General features: G+C 47.5%; 1 protein-coding gene across 3 annotated transcripts in view; it reads right to left on the bottom strand.

The window, feature by feature from the left end:
- PTGIS (prostaglandin I2 synthase) overlaps positions 1 to 7561 on the bottom strand; it is a 52219-nt gene extending 44658 nt beyond the window's left edge. The window contains exons 1-2 of one of the 3 annotated variants that reach the window (XM_086331444.1): positions 7405 to 7561; positions 6753 to 6906 (exon numbers count right to left, since the gene is read on the bottom strand). Coding sequence is in view for 1 of the 3 variants with exons in the window: in XM_086331442.1 (XP_086187568.1) it covers positions 4815 to 4888 (74 nt within the window). In the remaining 2 variants the exon portion in view is untranslated. Of the gene's footprint in view, positions 1 to 4814; positions 4925 to 6752; positions 6997 to 7404 lie in introns of those variants that run through there. The other 2 variants (XM_086331443.1, XM_086331442.1) reach the window with 2 other exon arrangements.
- Between the last annotated feature and the right edge of the window lie 17186 nt (positions 7562 to 24747).

The following is a 24747-nucleotide window of genomic DNA, read 5'->3' as shown; positions in this document are numbered from 1 at the left end:
CACCAAGGGCTCCCCCAACCCTCTGCACTTTTCCCTCTCGTTGCCTCCAGGGTGTAGAAAAACCACATGGCTGGCTTGCTCTAGCTTGTTGTTTTCCCATTTTTGCAACGGACACAGATTCATAGAACTGTTTCTCAGCATAATACAGAAAGAAACAGTAGAGCAAGCACAGCGATAAGTAGAAAAGTTGCGTGTTGGAGAGGCAATAGGGAGTGGTGGGGACTGTGGCAAGGTTTAGAGAGAGTTCTGCTGCTGAGTGCCAGGCAATTGCCACGAGATCTTCCAGGAGAAGCAGGAAATCTGGAACTGTGTGTGTGGACTCCCCCAGTTTTCTCCCCTTGTACTGTGTGGTGCACACCAGACCCACCTGGGTCTGAATCCAGCCATGGACTACCATTTGGGGACCTCCAGTTACTGCACGTTGAAATGAGACAGTTATTTGTGCCCAGTAATTCTATATCCTGGAAGGGCCCAGAGCAGCCCTTGTGCCTCTAAGAACCCTTATCTGATGCCACCATGACCTCTGATTCCCCGCCCCCCACCCCCGCCAGCGAAAAGGGTCTCCCACCCAGGAGACCTCTTCCAATGCTCCCTGCAGCAGCCACAGAAGCACAAAGAGGAAGACCAATGCATTCGTCCTGCTGCAGTGGGATGGGGCATGGGAGACCAGCTGCACGAGCCATCTCAGAGCACAGATGGAGAGACTAAGGCCCGGAATGGGAGACCAGCTGCACGAGCCATCTCAGAGCACAGATGGAGAGACTAAGGCCCGGGAAGTAGAAAGGATGTTTCTGATACTCACAAGGGAGAACATTAGCCCCAGAGGGCCCAGGAGTTAGACTTCCAAGTCCCAACCCAAGACCTCCTAACTCCACACTCACACCAGGGGAAACATTCATGGTAACTGAGCCAGGTTTGAAAAATCTTTACCTTGATGGCAGAAATTTGAATTTGGACTGGGAACTAGATATTAAGAATTATCTTTTGGGTTGGGGGCGGGGGCAGGGGGCGGCTCCCTTCGTGGCTCAAAGGTAAAGAACCCGCCTGCCAATGCAAGAGACACAGGTTTGATCTCTGGGTCAGGAAAATCCCACATTGAACAACTACTCAGCTTGCTCTCTAGAGCCTGGGAGCTGCAACTAGCCCCCGGCTGCTAGAGCCCGTGCTCCTCAACAAGAGAAACCACCGACGTGAGAGGCCTGTGTACCACAGCGAGAGAGTGGCCCCTGCTCACCAAAACTAGAGAAAAGCCCACACAGGAGTGAAGACCCAGCACAGCCAAAAAAATAATAAACTGAAAAAAAAAAAAAGAATTATCTTTTAGGGAACTCCCTGGCAGTCCAGTGGTTAGGACTCTGTTCTCACTGTCAAGGGCCCAGGTTTGATCCCTAGTGAGGGAACTAAAACCCCACAAGATGTGTTGTGCATCTAAAAAAAAAAAGAAAAAAAAAGACAGTAGAAATCTATTTTTTTAAAAAAGAAATTTTAACATGTATGCTGAAATACTTAGTGTTGAGATATCATAATATTTGTAATTAAAAATATTATCAACTGTCAAATCAAGTGGCAGGTGCAAGAGTTTCCTATACAATTCTTTTTATTTTTTCTATATAGTTGAAATTTTTCATAATTAAAAATGTTTTGATTTTTTTTTTTAAAGGCCAAAAGTAAAGACAAGAGTAACTGACTGGACTGAAGGTGAAGGTGAGGTGAAGTTGCCCAATTGTCCGACTCTTTGCAACCCCACGGACTATAGCCTACCAGGTTCTTCCGTCCATGGGATTTTCCAGACTGACTGAAGCAGTGCTTTTTTTTTCTTTGAATGAGAAAAGCAACAGTTTTGGACCCAGCTAGATGTACAGTATAACTTTCGTGCAGACATAAGGAGGTCACTTAGCCTTCCTAAGCCCCAGCTGTCAGGTATGGTAATGGACCTCACCTGGGGTGCTGACCAGGAGCGAGCAATGAGCCATGGGAGAAGCATGGCCTTGAGTGTTTTGACTCAAACTTTGAATCACTGTCTACACAGCATCAGTCTCATGTCTCTCTTTTCCAACACTTGATTATTTGTCCTTCCTTCCATCTATTCAAGGCTATGGTTTTTCCAGTGGTCACGTATGGATGTGAAAGTTGGACTGTGAAGAAAGCTGAATGCCGAAGAATGGATGCTTTTGAACTGTGGTGTTGGAAAAGACTCTTGAGAGTCCCTTGGACTGCAAGGAGATCCAACCAGTCCATTCTAAAGGAGATCAGTCCTGGGTGTTCTTTGGAAGGACTGATGCTGAAGCTGAAACTCCAATACTTTGGCCACCTCATGCGAAGAGTTGACTCATTGGAAAAGACTCTGATGCTGGGAGGGATTGAGGGCAGGAGGAGAAGGGGACGACAGAGGATGAGACGGCTGGATGGCATCACCGACTCGATGGACATGAGTTTGGGTGAACTCTGGGAGTTGGTGATGGACAGGGAGGCCTGGCGTGCTCCAATTTATGGGGTCACGAAGAGTCGGACACAACTGAGCAACTGAACTGAAGAATCTTCTGATTGTAGCTGCTTCTCTTACTATCTTAACATCATGTGGTTTAAGACTTTTGGGCATTCAGATCATGAATAAAATGTGTGGGAAGAGTGAAAATTCATTTCTTCTGAAAATTAAAAATTCTTATAGCCTAGATTTTTAATCCAGGTGACCCAGTCTCAGTTTCCTCCTCTGTAAAACAGGGGTAACAAGAGTACCCCCTCGCTGAGCTGGAAGAAGAAAATGAGACTGGGGGTCTCAATTGGGGTCCCTGTGGGGTCTTCCAAGGGTCCAAGCAACTGCCCCCATGGTCTACAAAACGCTCCCCACCAGCTGTCAGTGACCCTCATACCCACCATAGAGCTATATGTGAAAGTCACTCAGTCGTGTCCAACTCTTCGCGACCCCATGGACTGTACAGTCCATGGAATTCTCCAGGCCAGAATACTGGAGTGCATAGCCTTTCCCTTCTCCAGGGGATCTGTACAACCCAGGGATCAAACCCAGGTCTCCTGCATTGCAGGCGGATTTACCAGCTAAGCCATCAAGGAAGTCCATAGAGCTACATGGACAGATGTCAAAACGAAACTCTAGAGGAAAACAGCAGAGGTGCAGTCCAAAAACAACTCTTTACAGCATTTCCAAAAAGCCTGACAACTTAGCAAAAATAATTCATAATCCATGGGGAAACTTATCTGTGGTCTTTTTTCTTTTTCATTTTTCCAGGCAAATGATTGAATGTATGGTTTTAAGTTTCACCTGGAAAGATGTCTAGAGGTTGAAGAAAACTAGGGTGAAATCATTGTTTGGAAATTCAACCAACACTGTTTAAACTAAAAGGTTTCCAGAAAATTTCTGTAAGCTTCAGACACACTGATTTAAACACACTTTCACTGCCCTGAGTTTTCTATGGGCAAATGTCTGAGTGGATGAGAAAAGCTGGGAGGCTGAGAAGATACGACAACCAAAGGCACTGAGGCACCCTGGATGAGATCCTGGCACAGAAAGAAGACGTTAATGGAAAAACAGACGAAATTCAAATAAAGGTTGGAGTCTGGCTAATTTTAACAGGCCAGTGTTGGTTTTTTTAGCTTTAATGATTGTACCACGATAACGTAAGCCATTAACAATAGCTGGAATTTGGTGAAGGGTATCTGGGAACTCTTTGTACAACTTTCCTGTAATATAAAACCAATGTAAAATAAAAGGCGTACTTAAAAAGATCTGGAAGGTTCCTCCCAAATTAATCAACAGGAGAGGTACGGAATTGTTGGGAGGGTAGTTAGAAGGGCTTCAGTCTTATCTATAATGGGATAAATGCTTAAGTCAAATGTAATTCCTTGTTCAGTTCAAATTAATCTTTTAAACATTTTTTAAAAAGAGACTTAACTGCCATCTCCTTGATTTAAATTTTACTTTTCTCCTAAATGGCAGATTGTCAAAGGAGCAGGAGAATCATAGGAAGATGAGACATTTGGTTCTCCTTCTCTGCCAGGCTACCAGACCTCAGCAGAAGGGAGCCCCCCTTCCAGGAGTGCGTTTCTCAGGCAGAAGGAAACACGGAGACTACTCAGCCCCTTCCCCTGGGTCGGGGAATCCTGTGGAAGGTGGTTCCAGGCCCGGTAAGAGGGCATCCTTCAGAGCCTCTGCCTTCCTGGCCTCAACCCTGCCATCTGTGTAATGGGGAGAGGAACAAGGCTGCCCACACGCTGCTGAGAGCGCGGCTGGGGGCTGATGCAGAGCTGCTGCAGGACGCAGTCAGAGGCTGAAGGGCAGGAGAGGGCTTCTTCCACCCGGGAGTCACACGGAGCGTGTCCACGCACCCACTCTGCACCCCTCAGGGTTCTCACTGAAACCCCTTCTCAGGTACTGGCGCGGAGCTCTGGGCCAGGCCTGAGCTTCTTGCGGTCCAGCCCTGTTAGTGTGTGCGGTGGGTCATCAGCCCTCTGGGACCCCTGTCCCGGCACCTTCCCGCGCGCGTCTCCCCAACTTTGGGCCCGGCCCTCTCCCCAGGACAGGAGATGAGCGCAGAAGCCCCCCTGACCGGAACCTGGACCCCCACCTCCAGCCTCGCCTGGGGGATGGTGGGGACAGCGGGAAGGTGACCCCCTCCTGCCCGGGGAACTGGAGCTGGGGTAGGGGGCTCCGACACGGGCCTGAGCGGGCTCGGCGACCCCCTGGCTGCAGCCGGGGGGCGCGCGCCCGAGCGGAGACTCCCCTTTGTCTAGCCTGGGGCCGCGCGGGCCGGCCGGGTTGTGGGGGGAGCCGGGACCCGGCCGGCTTGGGGGGCACTCACCGCGTGCGGCGGCGGGTCAGCAGCAGCAGCAGCAGCAGCGCGGCCAGGAGGCCGAAGACCACGGCCCAGGACATGGCAGGGCTGGCGTCCAGGCTGAGGCGGCGGAGCGCGGGAGGCTGGCTCGGGGGCTTCGGGGCCAAGGGGACCCGGTCCCGGGGCCGACTCCGCCCCCAGCCCACGCCCCGCCCACCCACCGGGGGCGGGGCCCGCGAGCGCTCCAGTGTCCCCAGGGCGGGTGGGATCGCTCCCGGGCTCAGCTCCCAGGAGCAGGCTCCCACCCGCTGGCCCTGGAGAGGGGGCTTGGTCGGACGAGCTGTGGAAAGTGCGGCTGCCGGGGAGGGGAGATGCTAGCTGGAAGGGAAGGCGGACGACGGGAGGGGTGATGTAGGAGAGAGAGGGGGACTACAGGGAGGGAGGGGTCCTGCGGGGGTGGGGGGTAGGTGCTGTTGAGCAGGGATGGGGGACCTGAAGAAGAGGAAGGAAAGGAGTATGGGGGGCACGGAGGGGTGGCGGGGATAGAGAGGCAAGTGCTAAGATGAAGGGTCCCATGGAGGGAGAGGAGAGACAGAAGTGGGAGGGGCAGGAAGGGGCCTTTCCTCCACCCTCCACCAAAGTATCGGCCACCACGGAAGACTCTCCCCCTGCCTTCCCCTCGCCCCCTCCCCCCACCATCCCATCCCCACCCCAGAAGGGCTGCTGCTGCTGCTGCTGCTAAGTCGCTTCAGTCGTGTCCGACTCTGTGCGACCCCACAGACGGCAGCCCACCAGGCTTCCCCTCCCTGGGATTCTCCAGGCAAGAACACTGGAGTGTTGCCATTGCCTTCTCCAATGCATGAAAGTGAGAAGGGCTAGAGACCATTAATTAGTTTTCTATTCTGTTGGTCCAAGTGCAGTGGGGTTGGGCTGGATTATATCGCCCCTATATTGCCTTCAATAATACTTTGGCCACCTGATTGCAAAGAACTGACTCACTGGAAAAGACCCTGATGCCGGGAAAGATTGAAGGCGGGAGGAGAAGGGGACCACCGAGGATGAGATGGTTGGATGGCATCACTGACTCAATGGACATGAGTTTGAGTAAGCTCCAGGAGTTGGTGAAGGACAAGGAGGGCTGGCGTGCTACAGTCCATGGGGTTGCAAAGAGTCCGACTCAAATGAGTGACTGAAGTGAATTGAACTGAACTACGGTGGAGGGGATGCAAGAGCTCAGGGCATCTGGCTCTGAGTTCCCCATTCACAATTGTAATGGACAAACCAATGAGCCTGAGTCCACCCCTGTTCCGGAGCACAGTACACACTCAGAATACGGTGGCCATTGTCACCATTACCTGGTGCTTAGAGTGCTGGCTGGGCTTCCCAGGTGGCTCAGTGGTAAAGAATCCGCCTGCCAGTGCAGGAGACATGGGTTCGATCCCTGGGTCAGGAAGATCCCCTGGAGAAGGGAATGGCAACACACTCCAGTGTTCTTGCCTAGGAAATCCCATGGACAGAAGAGCCTGGTGGGCTACAGTCCATGAGGTCGCAAGAGTCAGACACAGAGTGCTGGTCTCTGGTGCCAGTGGCTCTGCAGGAGACCACCCCTTGGGGGCTGGCAAGAACTGGGCTCCCAGCTGGAAGGCCTGGACCTACACACCTCCCACCCCCATTTACATCTGGGAAACCTTGGCTTCCCTGGTGGCTCAGACGGTAAAGAATCTGCCTGCAGTGCAGGAGACCCGGGTTTAATCCCTGGGTTGGGAAGATCCCCTGGAGAAGGGAATGGCAACCCACTCCAGTGTTCTTGCCTGGAAAATTCCATGAACAGAGGAGACTGGCGGGCTACAGTCCATGGGGTCACAAAGAGTTGGACACAACTGAGCACTAACCTTGGCCGGGGAACTTCACCTCTTTTAAGCCACTTCCTTGTCTGGGAACAGAGAGGTCAGAGTTGTACTTTACCTTGGCAGGTTGCTGTGAAGAATCCACGAGAGCTTGTCAGTGAAGGGAATCACAAACTAGGAGTGCTGCCCACATGTGAGTTTTCCGAGGCCGTGGGGCCGAGCATGGAGGTAGGACCCAGGAGGTCTGATTGTAATCCTGTGTCTGCCACTCACTGCTTGGTGAATTAAGGCAGGTTTTGTTTCATCTTACTGATAGCCCTTGGAGGAGTTGTTACTCTCCCCTGGCCTCCTGGCTTCTGCCCTCATCTCTCTGCAATGCATACTTCTTACAGTAGTCAGAAGGACTTTTCTAGAACCTCAGTCAGATCCTCTAGTGAAGCCTACTCAGAACCTCCATGGTTCCACATTGCTCAGCCCACAGGGTCCTGTAAGGACTTTGACCTGCCCCCAACCACTGTTACCTCCCTGCCCTCCTCTCTCCTAGCTCTGCTCCAGCCACACCCACCTCCTGTGCCCTCACGAGTGTGCCAGACTCACTCCCACCTCAGGGCCTTTGCACTCACTCCTCCCTCTGGCTGGCCACTCCTCTCAGATCTGTGCACAGCTGGCTCTTTTCACTGCACCCCTCACCCCTCCGTCCCTGCTCAGTTGTCATCTCCTCAGAGAAACCCTCCCTGTCTGCCTGTCTGTTCTCGAGCAGCCCCACCAACCTTGTCTGTTGCCTTGAACCGGTTTGTTTTTCTTGACAGTACTTAACATTTCCTGCTATCATATTAAAGATTCATTTATTTGCCTGTTTAATGTCGGCTGTCAAGGCAGTTGGATGACCCTCGTGCGGCCTCCAGCAGATTTAGAACATCAAGAGTCAAAAGGAGTTTCTTGAACCACTTGTTTATTTATCCAGCTTACTTGCCGGTGAAGCCAATAATCCCAAAAAGGCCATGGAACGGGCCCTGGAGGGTTTTCTCCAAATTTGGGGAGCCCCACAGGGCAGCCTTCTGGCAACGGGGTTCACAGCTTATCTTGGCGAGTGCTAAACAGGGTGACCCCAGGTGGTCTGCGCCTCATCCTCTAGCCGAGATGCCTCATGGGTGAAATGGGGATGAGGTGAGGAGGAGGTGACCTGATCCAGGCGGCACACCTGTCAGGGTGCCGGACCCTCAGTGAGCGGCAGTGGGAGTCGGTTGCCATTAGCATTTATTCCAGCCCAGCCTCTCACCATACGAGATCAAGGCTTGGTCTCAGTTTTCTCGTCTGAAAAATGGGAAGGACAGTTCCTTCCTCATAAGACTATTATAAGGGCTGAATTAAATGATGAGGGAATGAAATCCCTTAGCACAGGGCCTGCTACACAGTAGGTGCTCAATAAATGTTATCTCTGCCATCCCACACCCTTGAGTGCAAACCACCATCGCCTCAGCCCAAATGCCCCCCACCCATAAGATGTCCTTCTTCCCCTCTCTTGTACCCCCCCACCCAGAAGGAGGTCAACGGTTCACATACCAAGGAGAGAAGAACATCTGGGGGCTTCTCCCTCGCGAGTGGAATCTGATTTTGTTCAGGCATCAAACAGGTGTTTAGGGAGATGGCCCCACCCCTGTTCCCATGGAGTGAACCAGCAACGGCCTGAGCCAGCCAGGAACATCCCTCTTAGATGGGCACCATCTGGACATTTGTTGGGGGCTTCTGGGAATTTTTTCCTCCTTATTCGCCTCCTTATCTTTGGGGGGGGGGCATTTGGTAAGGCATTTGTGATGGGGGCATTTCTTGAGGGAAGGCCAGGAAAATGACAGAACCCCAAACCAGAGCTGCTGAAGAACTGTCCCTGGAACCACTCACCTCCAAACTTCTTGTTTAATGAGATAACCAAACGCCTGTGTTGCTGAGGACACCATGAGTCAGATTTTCTCTTCCTTGCAGCCAAAACCTTCCCCAACTAAGATGACTTCAGTTATGGCTATGCTGAGGACCACATGAGGTCATCAGGCGTCCAAAGCACCTTGGCCCCGGGGAGCATTCAAAAATGTCACTTCTCTTCGTTAGTTTTGCTTTTTTTTTTTTTAACAGTTCAGTCTTCCTATGCTTATCAGGCTAATAGAGGATTCAGCTCTCCAGTTATGGCATATTGCAGGAATAGGCAGGCTCTGAAAAGTAGTAGAAAAATCCCATACTCTCCTGACCCGTGAGGACTGACAGGGCCCTGCAGAGGGTAGGGCTGGTGTGGCCTCAGGAATAAAGAGGAGGTACAACGGCCCTAAGGGTGACCGCTCAGCCCATGAAGAATGGCTTGAGAACCAGGTTCAAACCCCAACATTGCCCACCCGCTTGCTGTATGAAACCTAAGCAAGGACTTCCCTGGTTAAGAATCCGCCCGCCAACGCAGGGGACACAGGTTTGATCCCTGGTCTGGGAAGTTCCCACATGCAGCGGGGTAACCACGCCCGTGAGCCACAACTGCTGAAGCCTGCATGCCCTCGTGCTCCACAGGAGAAGCCACCGCAATGAGAAGCCCGCGCCCTGCAACCAGAGCGTAGACGCCACTTGCCACAACGTCATTGCTGTGTGTGGCAATGAAGACTCCTCACAGCCATAAATAAATAAGGACACGACTGAGCGACTGAACTGGAAAAAAAAAAAAACCTAAGCAAGTCACTTCATCTCTCTGAGCCTCAACTACCTCATCTGTGCAATGGGCATGTTGCTGGTAGTGATGTTCACAGGCAGACATCCAGTGGAAAGTGAAGCATCTCAGCCTTCATCTGAAAAGTGAAGCCCACATGTCAGGTGGACTTCAGGAAATGATTCCTTCCCTCCAGTTCCATCAGAGGCTGCCACCCAGTGACAAGCATCCTGGACTTTCCCCGGTAGGCGTCTCAGTATGTCCAGATGTCTGCTGTCCACTAGAGCAGAGACATCTGGACAAAGCCCCAAGCCCGCCCGACCTCCACTCTCTTATCTGAATGTGGTCGGGTCATAAGGATAATGTCAAGTAACCGACTCCTTCAGAAAACGAGGGGGCGTCGCCTGGGAAAGGGCAGCCCTTCCTACCCCATGCCCCTGCTTCCTCTCTGCCAGGTTCATGTCTGCATCCTAAAGGTCACAAACCAAACAGTCGGCTACACACACAGGATGACCAGCTCAGCCTGGCTTGCCCAGACTTCCCTGGTTTTAGTTCTGAAAGTCCCACATCCCAGGAAGTCCTTCAGTCTTGGACAAGCACGAACGTTGGTCACACTATCAGCCCACATCTGTAGTGCGTGAGTGGGTGAGGCTGGCCGGAGATTGGTTCAGCACTGACTGCCGTCTTAGACCCTGAGGAGAGTCATCGTCAAGTCACACAGCTAATTAACTACCCCAGAACCGTCCTGTGGTAGATGAGAACTCGGTCTCTAATTCTGACACTTTCCCTGTATTGGAATTAAACACACACACTCTCTGCCACATGTCTGCAGTGCCTCCCATTATGGACAGAGAATATCCCCCTCACCTAGCCATGATGGAGTGCCAGTTCTGAGAAAAGATACAAGAGGAGGGGGACTTCTTTGGTGTTCAGTGGTTAAAACTCCATGTTTGACTGCAGGGGCTGTGTGTTTGATTCCTAGTCAGGGAATTAAGATCTCACATGCCACCGATGTGACCGATTAATAAATAAAATTAAGTTACTTTATATTTAAAAAAAAAACTTAAATGTGTGTACCTTAAAAAAACCAAAACCTACAAAGGAATCATGTATCTCCATGTGACCTTCTTGGTTTCTGCCATTGGCCACGATCCATGAAACAAGACTGAACTTAGCCTGCAGCCTAAAGCAAGACTCCACAGCTGACCTGTAGAGCTGTGAGTGAGGAAAATGAGAATTTGCTATTAAAAGTCATGGAGGTTTTGTGGATTTTGTTAGGCCGCAAAAACTGACTGTTCTAGGCTTTATCTCTTAACATCTTGGAGTCCATTTGGTTAGATGTTCTTTGTACCAGTTTGACACAGAATAATCTACTTTCCATACTTTTCATATTTGGTTTTCTCATCTGTACAAAGCGATAATGGCAGGGCCTCCCTCCCATGGTTGAAAGGACTCAAGAAGGTCATGGGTCTAGTTCACATAGTAGGCCCTTAATAAAAGGATTTTATTAGAGAAGTATAATTCTTTCAGCACTCGCTTGCTGACCATATATTTACCAGCACTCTGTTAGCCTCTCTGTCAAGAATTTTAGAGGAGGAAATAGAGAAGGCCAACCTTCCCCATTGTTTCCATTTTCCAACAGGAGTAGAAAAAGATTAGAGGCAGAGGGATGGAGGAAACGACCTCTTTTCCCACATCCAAGCCTTGGAGCTGAATTGTCTGTATGGTGGGGGCATGTCTGTGGATTAGGACACTTGAGGGTCTCTAATGAACAGGGATTTCAGCTATAATAAGGCCAGCCTCCAGCGTCCTTCCCTGAGGAGAGCCAGGATTATGTGGGGAATGGAGTCGGCAGAAAGCCCAGAGGCGGGTGGTGGGGGAGGGCGCAGCTACCCAGATGGAAGCAGGACTGAGCTGGGTGGGCTTCTGTTCCACTTTCCCAGGCGAATTCCACTTGTGCCTCATCTGGGGCTGAGAGATGATGCTCGCGGGTTGTCCTGCCCGTGTTCCAGGCTATTTGCCGGGGAGGGAGTGGGGGGGGTGTGGGGGGGCTGTGAGGGGGGGTGGCAGCGATGGGTGGGAGGAGAGGGATGGGGCTGGGGGCTAGGGGAGATGGGGCTGCAGTGAGTGTGCGCTCCTTTGATGCCCCAGGAAAAGGGGCTGAGGCGGCTCCATGGCTCCCAACCAGCTGCCTTGGCACTTTGAAATGGAAAAAATGAGGCCGCCAGACTTCAGTCTCCTCAACTCCCTGCTGCCCTGCCTGAGCGCCAGCCTGACCCAGAAGATAAGGAGAAAAAAGACCTGTGTTGGTCAGATCCACAGACGGACCTCAAGTGCTGGCCATCCTGCCACCTGCAGCGCCCTGAGAGCCTTCGGACCTCTGCTTTCTCATGTTAAAAAGGGGACAACAGTCAAAACTACTCTGTTTATGTCTCAGAGGAACTGAAAGGACGCAATAAGAGGATGGGAATAGGAAAATGGTTGCAGAAGGTAACATATTCCCCTCCTCCTTCTAGAAATTATACCAAAGTATCAAAGAGAATGAAAAGGAAAAAAACCCACAAACTCCATTTATAGGAAAACCACGTTCCCAGGTAGCTCAAACGGTAAAGAATATGCCTGCATTGTGGGAGACCCACGTTCAATCCCTGGGTTGAGTAGATCCCCTGGAGAAGGGAATGCAGCCCACTCCAGTATTCTTGCCTGGAGAATCCCATGGACAGAGGAGCCTGGAGGGCTACGGTTTATGGCTCTCAAAGGATTAGACACATCTGAGTGGCTAACACACACAAGAGAGGGTTATAATTCATAGGCTTTATACTATGTGTGAAATTTCCAAAAGTGGCTTTGAAATAGGGCAGAAGTCATACAGGAGGTGACGAGTGGGTTCAGAGATGGCAAATCTTAGAGAGTATCAGCAAAGATGTGTTTTCTGGGGAGGAGTGTTTATCTTGAGATGAAAAACTGGATTCTTTATTTATAAAACTGAAGGTAGAGCCAGGGTGAGTAGCCAAAGCCCTGTTGGACCTGATTTGATTCTGAGAAACAGAGATGATGTAACAAAGAATTAGAGAAAGGAGACAAACTTTTAGGGAACAGTGTGTCTCTTTGACAGGGAGGAGATAATCTTTTAGCTATAAAGTCCAAGAAAGTACCCTCCTTCTTCCCATAGAGACAGTCAGTAAATACCTGACCCAGGAAGACCAAGCCCTTTCAATGACATGCTAAAAAAAAGACAAGTGTAAAAGCCTTGATACCATGGTATTATAATAAACTATGCAGAAAAGAGCATAAAAATCTATCACAAGTGAAAAATGTTATATCCAAATAATTTTGGCATGAATTAAAATTGAATGAGCAATGACCTCTATGAAGGAAAATAATAAAACAGATATAGTTGAATGACTCAGGAAGAAGCTGGCAGGCAATAGGAGGTAATGAATGTGAGCTGGCAGAGCTCAAGAGAAAAACAGAAGGGAGGAAACTACAGAAATGAAGACAGACTCGGAAAGAGCATGAAGGAGGACGGACCTTGCAGAAAATACAGCGAGGGACATGGATGACAGAGGGGAGGAGAGGGAAAAATGAAAAAGAAGGGAAAAACGCTGAAGAAAGACTAGAAAGGAAGTAACAGGTAAGGGAGAGCCAATGTATGCATAATCGGAGACTTCAGCGGAGAAACACAAAATAAGTGAACAGGACAATATGTAGATCCAATTCAAGAAAACTTGATATAAAAGAAGCCTCACGCGTGCTCAGTGAAAGGTGACACTATGTACCAGGGAAAACGACCCAGAACAGCCGTCACTGAACCACAGGCTAGTGAAGCTATTTTACATTAAAGGTAAAGAAAGAACCCTTTAGACAACCAGGCAAAAAAAAACCAAACGGTCTCATTTGCAATATCAGGGAGCCAGAGTGTAGAATTCAATGCTGATACATCAAGTGATTATACTACAAGGGTATTTAACAACACAAAAGTAAGCAGTAAAAAAGATTGACTGAAATTAGAAAATGGAGGGAAAGAGAAGAGAGGATGAGAAAATGTAATTTTATAAGAGGGAACTAATAGACACTGTCTTAAAAAACAAAGGACTAAAGATATATGCGTAAAGTTAAACAATAGACAAAAACAAAAACAGACAAAAACTTTCCTAAATATTGGAAGAACTATCTACAAGAAACAAAGCAAATTTTTAAAAAGCAGACATCATAGTGGAATACTTTTAATTACTTTCCCTCCCCCACCCCCCCCCAAAAAAAAACAAAAAACCCAAAATGGAAGAATTCTGACTAACTGTATCATTAGAGCAATTAATGGACTTCTCTGGTAGTCCAGTGGTTAAAATTCTGTACTTTCAATGCAGGGGACAAGGGTTCAAACCCTGGTTGGGGAACTAAGATCCTACACAGACCCTAATGCTGGGACGGCAGGCGGGCAGGAGGAAAAGTGGGCAACGGATGGTTGGATGGCATCACCAACTCAATGGACGTGAGTTTGAGCAAACTCCGGGAGATAGTGAAGGACAGGGAAGCCTGGCATGCTGCAGACTTTCGGGTCGCCATGAGCCAGACATGACTTAGCCACCGAACAATAACGGCATAGCAATAAATATAAATGTGCTTAGTTGTGGAAAGAAAGAACATTTTCAGATTGAATCACAAAACAGAACCTGATTTTATGTTGTATAGAAGACAGTCACAAAAATAAGTGACTGAGAAGGATTAAACATGAAGCAGGAGAGGTAGAATATATCAGACAAATGCAAACAAAATGGAGGGAGAGATTGCAGTCTTCTATGAGATGATATTAGAGGAGGAAAGCAGTAAACGAGATGAAGAAGAGCTCTGTCTCGTGCTAAGGGTTCAATTGTCATTAAAGACCGGAAGATGTGAGCAACTATGTACAAAATAACCCCAAAGTTGGTCATTTAAGAACTTAAGGCATTTCTCTCCACCTTTGACAGATCAAGAAGACAGAAAATGAACACATAGAAGCAAAAATAATGAACATATATCAGACTACAAAGAGCTTCAATGATTTTTTAATATTTTAAATAGTACAAATGATACTCTCAGGTCACAATGCAATAAGATTAGGAAAAAATAATACACTGATTTAGGAGGGTATATTCACCTTGAAAGCTGAGCTTTCAAGCTGAGCGCTGAAGGAAAGCTGAGCCCTGAAAGAAAACTGAGTGCCGAAAAATTGATGCTTTTGAACTGTGGTGTTGGAGAAGACTCTTGAGAGTCCCTTGGACTGCAAGGAGATCCAACCAGTCCATCCTAAAGGAAATCAGTCCTGAATATCCATTGGAAGGAGTGATCCTGAAGCTGAAGCTCCAATACTTTGGCCACCTGATGCAAAAAACTGACACACTGGGAAAGACCCTGATGCTGGGAAAGACTGAAGGTGGGAGGAGAAGGGGACAACAGAGATGAGATGGTTGGATGGCATCACTGACTCGATGGACATGGGTTTGAGTAAACTCCTGGAGTTGGTGATGGACAGGGAGGCCTGGCGTGCTGCAGTCCATGGGGTCGCAAAGAGTCAGACACAACTGAGTAATTGAACTGATTCACCTTGAAATGTTTTAACCTATCTCTTATCTATTTAATGAAAGAGGAAATAAACCCAATATTGAAGAATTATCAAAAGAATGATAATAGAAGTTCTATACATCAAAACCTGGGAGATTCATCTAAAGCAATATTCAGCCATAAATATCCTTATTAGCCTTGGCTCAGAGGGTAAAGAATCTGCCTGCAGTGCAGGAGAGCCGGGCTCAATCCCTGGGTCAGGAAGATCCCCTGGAGAAGGATATGGCAACCCATCCCAGTATTCTTGCCTGGAGAATTCCATGGACAGAGGAGCCTGGCAGGCTACCATCCATGGCGTCGCAAAGAGTTGGACACGACTGAATGACTAACACTTTCATTTTATCACTAAAAAAAGAAAAAGAAGAAACTGAATTAAGCATTTGACTCAAAAAGTTTTATGAAAACGATTGAACCAAACAAATGGAAGGAAAGCAAAAGTAACGAATATGAATAAAAGCAGAAATCGTGGAGATGCAAAATAGAAAAAAAAAAGGAAAACAAATAAATCCCCAAGGCTGCTCTTTTGATGATGGCAGGGAATGGAGGCAACAACAATAAAACAGATAAACAGTTCACACAATCTGGGAAAAATGGACGAAGTGTAAGTATGTGGAGTAAGACATGATAAGGAGAGAATTAGCCACAGGGGGAAAAAAAGAGAAAATTAAAAGGATCACAAGAGTCTGTTTTGTTTACCTCTATATAATTAAATTTGAAAATATGGATGAAAAGGATAATTTGTCAGGAAAATATAAGTTACTACTTGGCTTCAGAACAAACAGAAAGCAGACGGAGTTCCATAGATGTGCTTCACCAACTTTAATGGACACACAAAGCACCTGAAGTTGTTGTTGTTTTTTTTTTTTAATTCTCAGGGCAACTGTTTAACTTTTTGGCATGCAGGATTTTAGTTCCCTGACTAAAATCCTGATAGGGATTGAACCCACGCCCCCTGAAGTGAAAATGTGAAGTCTTAACTACGGGGCCAACAGGGAAGTTCCTCATCCAAAGTTCTTATTCAAGTTCAGACTCTGGTTCTGGGATTTTGCCCAGGATCCTGAATTCTATACGGTCCCAAGATACTCTTGCTGTATTTGGTAAGTGTCAAGGTCGTAGAAGAAATAGAGAAGGCTGACAAAAATCTGCCCACAAACAAGCCTATCTTATGAATTGTGCAGTCAATTTCTATGAAACTTTTAAAGACTAGATCATTCTGATACGGAGCAGGACCCTACGGCCCTTGCCCCCTTCACCACGTCCTCTGCCTATCTCTTGCCTGTGGAAAACTTGAGTCAAAGAGCAAGTTTAATCACGGAAATGAGAACATACAAAAACAAAGGAAAACAGTGAAAGGAAACCAAATAATAATAATATAGTCATTAAGCACAATCAGGAAATGGCAACCCACTCCAGTATTCTTGCCTGGAGAATCCCATGGACGGAGGAGCCTGGGGGGCTACAGTCCACGGGGTCACAAAGAGTCGGACACGACTGAGCGACTTCACTCACTCACTCACTCAAGCACAATCAAGGACCTTTAGTTTCTTCTCAAGGACTATGGATAATATTCTGAGCCATATCCTGTGAGCTGTCTTATAGATACTGAAACTCCAGGCGAAGGAACTTAACCACATGATGACCAGACTGGACCCAGGACACGAGCTGCCACAATTCCAAGCACTCGCTACAAAGAAATAGGAATGAATGGACCCTGGAACTGAAGGTTGACTGGACCTAAAACAAACAGGATGATGCTGGTCAGACCACCGATGACCAATTTGAAGATGACGGTCAGAGATCTCTGTACTGTTTCTGCATGTAGCCCCCCATCCCTCCACCATTTCTGTCTATAAAAGTTCTTGCTCCTCTGGTTGCCAGTAGGGGAGAGTTGGGGTTTGGACAGACGTCCACCACTCCCCTCCACCCCCAGTTGCCGGCATCTGATATAAAGCAAACTTTCCTTTCCACCAACCTGGCTTGTTTACCGGCTTTTGAGTGTTGAGCAGTCGGACCCACCACACTCTTTCGATAACAATTCTAAGGTAGTTAAATTTTTTGAGAGCAAGGCAAGGAAAGAAAACTTTACAATTATTTTTATGAAGCAGATATCATGTTGATAGTTAAGCCTGACAAGAACTACACAGAGTAAAAAATTTCACTTGTGAGTAATAATGCAAAAATTCTATTTTTTCAAGTTTTCCAGTGAAGTATAGTTGATTTACAGGGTTGTGCCAATCTCTGCTCTACAGCAAAGGCCTCAGTTATACACATGTAGGCATTCTATTTTTATATTCTTTTTATTAAAGTTTATCACAGGATATTGAATATAGCTCCCTGTAATGTAAAAATTCTAAATACAATTTTAGTAAACAGAACCATAAGAAAAACACAAAAATAAAGAAAAATACATCATGACCAACTGGATTTTATTCTAGGAATGCAAAGCTAGTTCAATACTGCTGCTCCTGCTGCTAAGTCGCTTTAGTCGTGCCCGACTCTGTGTGACCCCATAGACGGCAGCCCACCAGGCTCCCCCGTCCCTGGGATTCTCCAGGCAAGAACACTGGAGTGGGTTGCCATTTCCTTCTCCAATGCAGGAAAGTGAAAAGTGAAAGTGAAGTCGCTCAGTCCTGTCCGACTCTTAGCGACCCCAAGGACTGCAGCCTACCAGGCTCTTCCGTCCATGGGATTTTCCAGGCAAGAGTACTGGAGTGGGGTGCCATTGCCTTCTATTAGAAAACCTATTAATGTAATTCATGAGGAGAAAGATCATATAGTTCTTCTTAAGGCTAAAAGGGCATTTTGGAAAGTTTGACATCCATTCTTTATAAAAACTCACACACGTATTCAATAAGAATTCATGGATACTCAGTAAAATAGAAATAGATATTTATCTCTTAACATGGTAAAATATATTGGAGTACATCATACTTAACTGGAAAAACCCCTGGGGCATTTCCACTAGAGGACCAAGACAAAAATGCCCATTTCACTGCTATAGTTTAACCCAGAACTGCATATTTAAGATAGTATTGGATGTACTAATCAGTACAAATGGATGACATAAAATTGTCAGTGTTACACATAACGACTCTGTGTGTAGGAAACACAAGATAATTCAGGAAGGTTCTGAGATACAAAATTAACGTGTATAAATCAGTAGCTTTCGTATATTCCAGCAATCACCAGTTGGAAGATATACTGAAAGGAAAGTTCCCATCTACAATAACAAAAGTAAGATTGAATGTTGTTGTTGCTCACTTGTGTCTGACTGTTTGTGACCCCATGGACAGCAGCTGCTCAAACTCACGTCCATTGAGTCAATGATGCCATCCAACCATCTCATCCCTCTGCCGGCCCCTTCTCTCTTTTGCCTTCAATCTTTTCCAGCATCAGGGTCTTTTCCAAAGACGTGGCCAAAGTATTGGAGCTTCAGCTTCAGCACCAGACCTTCCAGTGAATATTCAGGGTTGATTTCCTTTAACTGACTGGTTTGATCTCCTTGCTGTCCAAGGGACTCTCAAGAGTCTTCTCCAACACCACAATTCGAAAGCATCAGTTCTTCGGTGCTCAGCCTTCTTTATGGTCCAACTCTCACAACTGTTCATGACTACTGGAGAAACCAAACCTAGGAATAAAATTAAACAAAAGATGAGTAAGACCTACCCAAGGAAAACCTGAATTCACTATGGAATGACCCAAAACATACTTAACAAGTTGAAAGGTACACCGTGATTTCAGATGGCACGTTTCATCATGCAAACAATGTCTGTTATCCCTAAATTGATTTATAAATCCTTGTTATTATAATAAAAGTACCATCAGCCTTTTAACCAGAGAAGCTAATTTTAAAATTAATCCTATGAAAAATTAAGCAAGCGAAAATATCCAAGAAATCTCTGGAAGAGAGGGGAACAGCATTATCAGACGTTAAACCATGTCATAAAATCTCAGTAATTCAGACACCGTGGTACTGGGCTGTCTTGATAGATTAATGGAACAAAACTGAAAGCCCAGAAATATATCGAATCCTTTCAGGAATTTAGGATGTGATGAAGTTAATGTGGCACATTGTATTATCTTGGTTTTCTTTTTGTTGCTGTTGTTTTGTTTATTACTACGCTAAGCAGCATGTGGGATCTTAGTTGTATTTTCTAAAAATACTTGGAAACAATAGTAACAGATCCACTCTAGGGAACTGAGAAGGGGGGGCAGGGGCTTGGGGAGCAGGAATCACAGGGTGTAGGATGCCAATATTTTTTTCTGCTGAGCACTGGTTCCCCTTAAGTTTCTGGTTCTCCCAAGAGAGAGTCTGATTGGCTAGCCTTGGTCATGTGTCCACCCACTGATCTGGATGGACAGTCAAACAAGGTGAGAAATGTTGAGTCCCCACAGGAGGACCAGAACGTGGGGTGGGAAGGTTGGAAGTTGGGCAGGGATGGCCACATGCCCATTTCATAGATGAGGAAAGGGAAGCCCAGAGACAGACAGGGATTGGCGAGGCCACGGAGCCCAGGGACAGTGGATTCTGGGATCCGACCGGAGGCCCCAGCTGCCTTTCCCCTCCTGGGGCTCCAGGGTGGTAGGGAAACAAGAGGGCTTTGTGACCCTGGCAGGGATGAATGGCTGGCTCCTGGGGACACACCCTGACCCAGATGAGGCCTCCGCAGCTCAGGAAACCACCTCACACTGAGCTGCATTCAGGAGCTGAGATCTCCTCTTTCGGCTCCTCTTACCGTGGATAGACCAGACCCCCCTTCACATGTGGCCCTGAGGTTTTTAGAAGAAGCCTGGGGGGAAAAGCCTATTTTTCCAATATATAAAGCACTGCATGGACCAAATAAAACATGTCTGGGGTGCAGCCCAAGGATGGCTAATTTGTAAGTCCTGGAATGCTCCTTTCTGCACACAAGCGTTAAAGCCCTATTTTCATAGATACTACGAGGCTTGTGCTAGGCTTGCAGACTTCCTCACTTTGAATTCAGACATGCCAAGAAAAATCAAGTGCAGCAATTATGAGTGAGGGATATTCTGGAGCCAGAGAATCTGGGTTTAAATCCCCAGCTCTGCCACATACTGTGTGGTCTCAGGCACGTCATTTAACCTCTCTGGGCCCCAGCTTCCCTTGGTGGGGGGCTGGGACGTATGTAAACCGTGTCTTTGTTGTTGCTGTTGTCCAGTCACTAAGTTGTATCCAACTTTTTGCAACCCCATGCAGCATGCCAGGCTTCCCTGTCCTTCCAATATCTCCCGGAGTTTGCTCAAATTCATGTCCATTGAGTCAGTGATGCCATCCAACCATCTCGTCCTCTGCTGCCCCTTCTCCTTCTGCCTTCAACCTTTCCCAGCATCACGTGGAGTAAAGACCACAAAAGGCCCTGCTATTGTCCTTGATCCTGGGTCCGATCTTGTCATAAGCTTCATGTGGTTAAAAAAAAGAAAAAGCAAAACCTTAAGCCAGGCTAATCATTTAAACCGTTTAGGGGAGCCCACCTTCACTTGGGCGTTTCAGGGACAAGCATGCTGTTCAGTCCCCTGTCGTCCCCTGTTCCTCTCCAAGTTGGCCCCTCATCCAAGGAGAGATATCAGGTTCCCAAGTGCCGTTTAGTGAGTGTCCCCCCTGCAGGAGCAGCAGCGGGTGCGTGAGCTCAAGGAGTGCTCATAACCACCCCTGGGCGGGAGGAATTGCGACTCCTTGCACCAGCGTTGGGGAGCTTGCAGGCAATGCATGTGTATGAGACTCCAGCACGTCAGACTCCAAAGCCTGGCTTTCCTCTGCTCCTATCAACTCTGTACCCACTCCCAATGTTGGGACAAGATTCAGTAGCTTCTCAGTGTTAAGTGGCCCATGTCACTTGCTCCCTAAAGGAAAAGCTTTTTCTACCCTATCCACAAGACGTGTTCAGTATGAGAGCCATTTGTCTACGTTTTTCATTGCAAATGATAGGAACTCAACTCAAATTGGCTTGAGACAAAAAAAACAAAAAACAAAAAACAGTTACTTATTGGCTCAAACAGGCAAAGTCCAGGATTGCAACCCTGGCTTTGGGGAGATTGGGGTGGGAGAAGGGTGGGATGAGGGGGACAGCTTCAGGTACAGCAGGAACCCCAAGGATGTCAGGATTCATTTCACTCCATCTTTCAGATCTCTTTCCTCTGTGTTGGCTTCACCGATAAACAGTCTGTTCCTGTGTCGCATTGGGGTGGCTTTTAGTAGCCTCACATGCTGTGGGCTCAGCAACCACAATGGAGAAGCGTCTCTTTGTCAATAATCTTAGTGAAAGTCTGAGGCTGATTCAGGTCGGCCTTCTTTAAGTCAGATGCAAATCCTTTTACTAATCCCTGCAGCCATATGGGATGTTCACATGGGCCAGGCTGGACCTCCTGCCAGCTTCTGGAGGTGGAGTTGGAGGCTGGAGTAGTTTCACTACAATGATGAGTAATTAGTGGCCTGCTTGGACTCAAGTCCTTTGCACTGTGAGTTTATTCCACACGTTCTGGCCTTGAGACTTGCTCTGACTGATGGAATGCTGGGGAGTGATGCTGTACCTGTTCCCAGCATTGGCCTCGAGAATCTTTGCAGTTTCTGCTCTTTCTTGGAACCCTGGATAACCACTGTGAGAACCAGCCTGGAGGATGAGAAACCACAGGGAAGAGAGTCCAGTCCCCCGAGGAGGCTGGCCTAGACCAACAGACAGCCACCTGACCTCCCCAAATGTGAGTATGCCCAGCCAAACTCAGCAGACCTGCTTAGCCAACCTGAAGCGGACCCCAGATGCATGAGACAAGCTGAGACCAAAACTGTGCCATGCTTCCATTCACTCATGGGAAACGATAAATACTTTTTATTTATGGATTTATTTTGGCTGCCTCAGTCTTGGTTGGGGCACACCGTATCTTTGCGTCACGCAGAGTCTTCCGTTGCAGCCCTTGGACTCTCTAGTTGTGGCCCATGGGCTCAGTAGTCACGGCGAGTGGGTTTAGTGGCTCTGCGGCATGTGGGATCTTAGCTACCCAACCAGGGATCGAACCCGCATCCCCTGCATTGCAAGGCAGATTCTTAACCACTGGACCACCAGGGAAGTCCCAATACTTATTATTTTAAGCCACTGAGATTCAGGACAATTTATGTACCAAAAACTGACAGATACAGGGGTCAGTCCACTGGAACAATGTGGACTGAGTGGAGGAGGGGTGCTTGCTAAGAGGAGACATGTGTTCTGTTACCAGAAGGGCAAGAAGAATCTTGGGCAATCTATTATTTCTTGCTCTACAATTATCATCCCCATTTTGCAAGTAAGGAAACTGAAGCTCAGAGAATTTCTTCAACTGGTGAGTGAGAGAGAAATCAATTTGCCCCTCAGCCTGGTCCAAGTTTCCCAAAACAAGTACAAAAATTGAGTAATGAACCTGGATTCAGTGGAACATGGACAGAAATGTGATCATGCATCTGAGATGAATCAATCGTGGCAGCTGAATACTGATTTTAGTTGAGTAGTTACGTTTCCTGGCAGCCAAAGTAAAAAGGGAAATGTATTGAGTTGCTTCAGTCTCTTTACTTAATATTTAATGAAGAAGCAAGTGGGGGAGAAGGAGGAAAGTAAAAAGGAAAAAGAACTATATCCAAGGAAAGAAAAAACAAAAACAAAACTATATCCAAGACTGTCTGAAGACAAATGTTTTTCTAGCCTTGACTCCAAGACGGCAGTAAGGTCTTCTTACACAAGGAATCTAACAGAAAAGACAAGGTTTTTATGGTAGATGCTACTCATATCATCCCCCATGAAAGTTAAAAGCAGCCTGTGAACTCACAGGCATTTCTGAGAGGAACTCAGATAATGAGGTCCTTTCTCTTTCTTTTTCTTTCTTTCCTCTCTCCTCCCTCATGTCTTCCTTTCTTTCTTTCTAACAATATAGAAATTTATTTCTGTCTCTAGTGTAACAATTTAGAGATCACTGATCCAGGGATGACTCAGCCATTCCTCCCATGCAGCTTCCCCCTCTGGGTGCAGGGTGGCTGCTCTAGCACCTGCCATCACACGTGTCCTCCAACCATCAGAAAATGGGAAGAAGCAAGAGTTTGCTTTTGAATAATTTTATTTACCTTCCTGGTGGGACTGGAACTGACAGAAGGCAAGGGAACAGAGGTAAAGTGCATTTGTAAAGTTGAAAATTGAAAGGTTGCTAAGGTTCAAACCCTAACTCAGCCACTTACTAGCTGTGTTAGTTCCCTGTGACTGCCACAAATTACCACAGACTTGGTGATCTGCAACAACAGAAACTCATTCTCTCATAGTTCTGGAGGCCAGATGGTCAACATCAGTTTCATGGGATCAGAACACCGTGGCAGGATGTTGGCAGGGCAGAACCCCCGCTGGGGGGCCAAGGGGAGAATCACCCTTCCTCCAGCTCCTGGTGGCCACCGGCATTTTTTTGCCTGCCACCACAGCACTATAACCTCTGCCTCTGTCTTCAAGTTGTCTCCTTGTCTGCATGTCCATCTACGCTTCCTCTGCCTTCCTCTTATAATGACACATGTGCTGGCACTTACAGCCCTCCTGAATAGTCCAGAATATTATTGATGGATATCATCTCAAAAGCCTTAATTTGGGCTTCCCTGGTGGCTCAGTAGTAGAGAATCCGCCTGACAGTACAGGAGATGTGGGTTCGATCCCTGGCCTGGCAAGATCCCACAAGCCGTGGAGCAACTAAGCCCCTGCACCAGAACTATTGAGCCCCTGTGCCGCAACTACTGAAGCCCACGCACCTAAAGCGTGTGCTCTGCAACAAAAAAGCTGCTGCAATACGGCACACACAGGAACCGGAGAGGCGCCCCTGCTCGCCACAACTAGAGAAAAGCCCACGCAGCAACAAAGACCCAGCACAGCCCAAAATAAGTAAAGAAATATTTTTTAAAAGCCTTAATTTAATCACACCTGCAAAGACTTTACCATATTATGGTAACATTCACAGGAATTTATGACCTGATATCTTAGGAGTTCACCGTCTAGCCCACTGTACTAGTTGAGGGAGCCCAGGCAAGTGTCTTAACTTTCCTGTATGTCATTTTTCTTACTGCAAAAGGACACAAGCCACCTCCGTAGGCTATTATGAGGATCAAATAAATTAATTACCCCAGTTAATCACATAAAGATTACTTCAAAGGGTGACCAGCACATGGTAGGTTTTAATATGATCAAGACGTTTCTGCTATGATGCAACTCCTCAGAAGGACAGTTGTCATCTTGGTCCTGTGCACCACTGTCTTCCTACCACCCACCGCATAGTAGGGACTTGCACACAGGAGGTGCTCAGTAAATATTTCATGCACGCATGCTGCAGGCTGACTGTGGCTTTAGGGAAGTTGTTTCCCCTCTCTGGGGCTTGGTTTCCTCCTGCCTCCATGAAGAACAGTTGTTGGGGAAAGTATGTTCTCTATCTAGAAGGGCGTGTCCCCGTCAGGGGTAGAGGTTTGGGGGTGGAGGCAGGGGACAGCTGCAGCTGCTTTCTTTCTGAGTCACTAGATTTCTCAACTTAAGGTCAAGTGTTTAAATATTATGAGCAAGCCGATTGGAGATAAGGTGGGGAAACACTGATTTGGCCAAAGCAGCAGCCAAAGCGCTGGGTCTGGACTTTTCTGGAACTTTTCAGCAGCATGACTTGGAACTTAGCACCTGCCAGGAAAACGGGCTGCTGACTCACAACCAGGAGGGGCGTCCCAGATGCCTGATTTTCAAACCTGCTTTAACTGTCCCTGTTCACAGAGCTGGTATCTACTCAAAGCCTCATGGTCCGAGTGGAGAAACCGAGACCCAAAAAAGAATGAAGACCT

Source organism: Bos grunniens, chromosome 13 (genome assembly GCF_055505025.1).
Source record: "Bos grunniens cultivar Pamir isolate PY7600 chromosome 13, Bosgru_T2T1.0, whole genome shotgun sequence".
In the NCBI taxonomy this organism is placed as follows: Eukaryota; Metazoa; Chordata; class Mammalia; order Artiodactyla; family Bovidae; genus Bos; species Bos grunniens.
The sequence above is the reverse complement of the archived record's forward strand: the minus strand, read 5'-3'. Positions and strand labels throughout refer to the sequence as shown.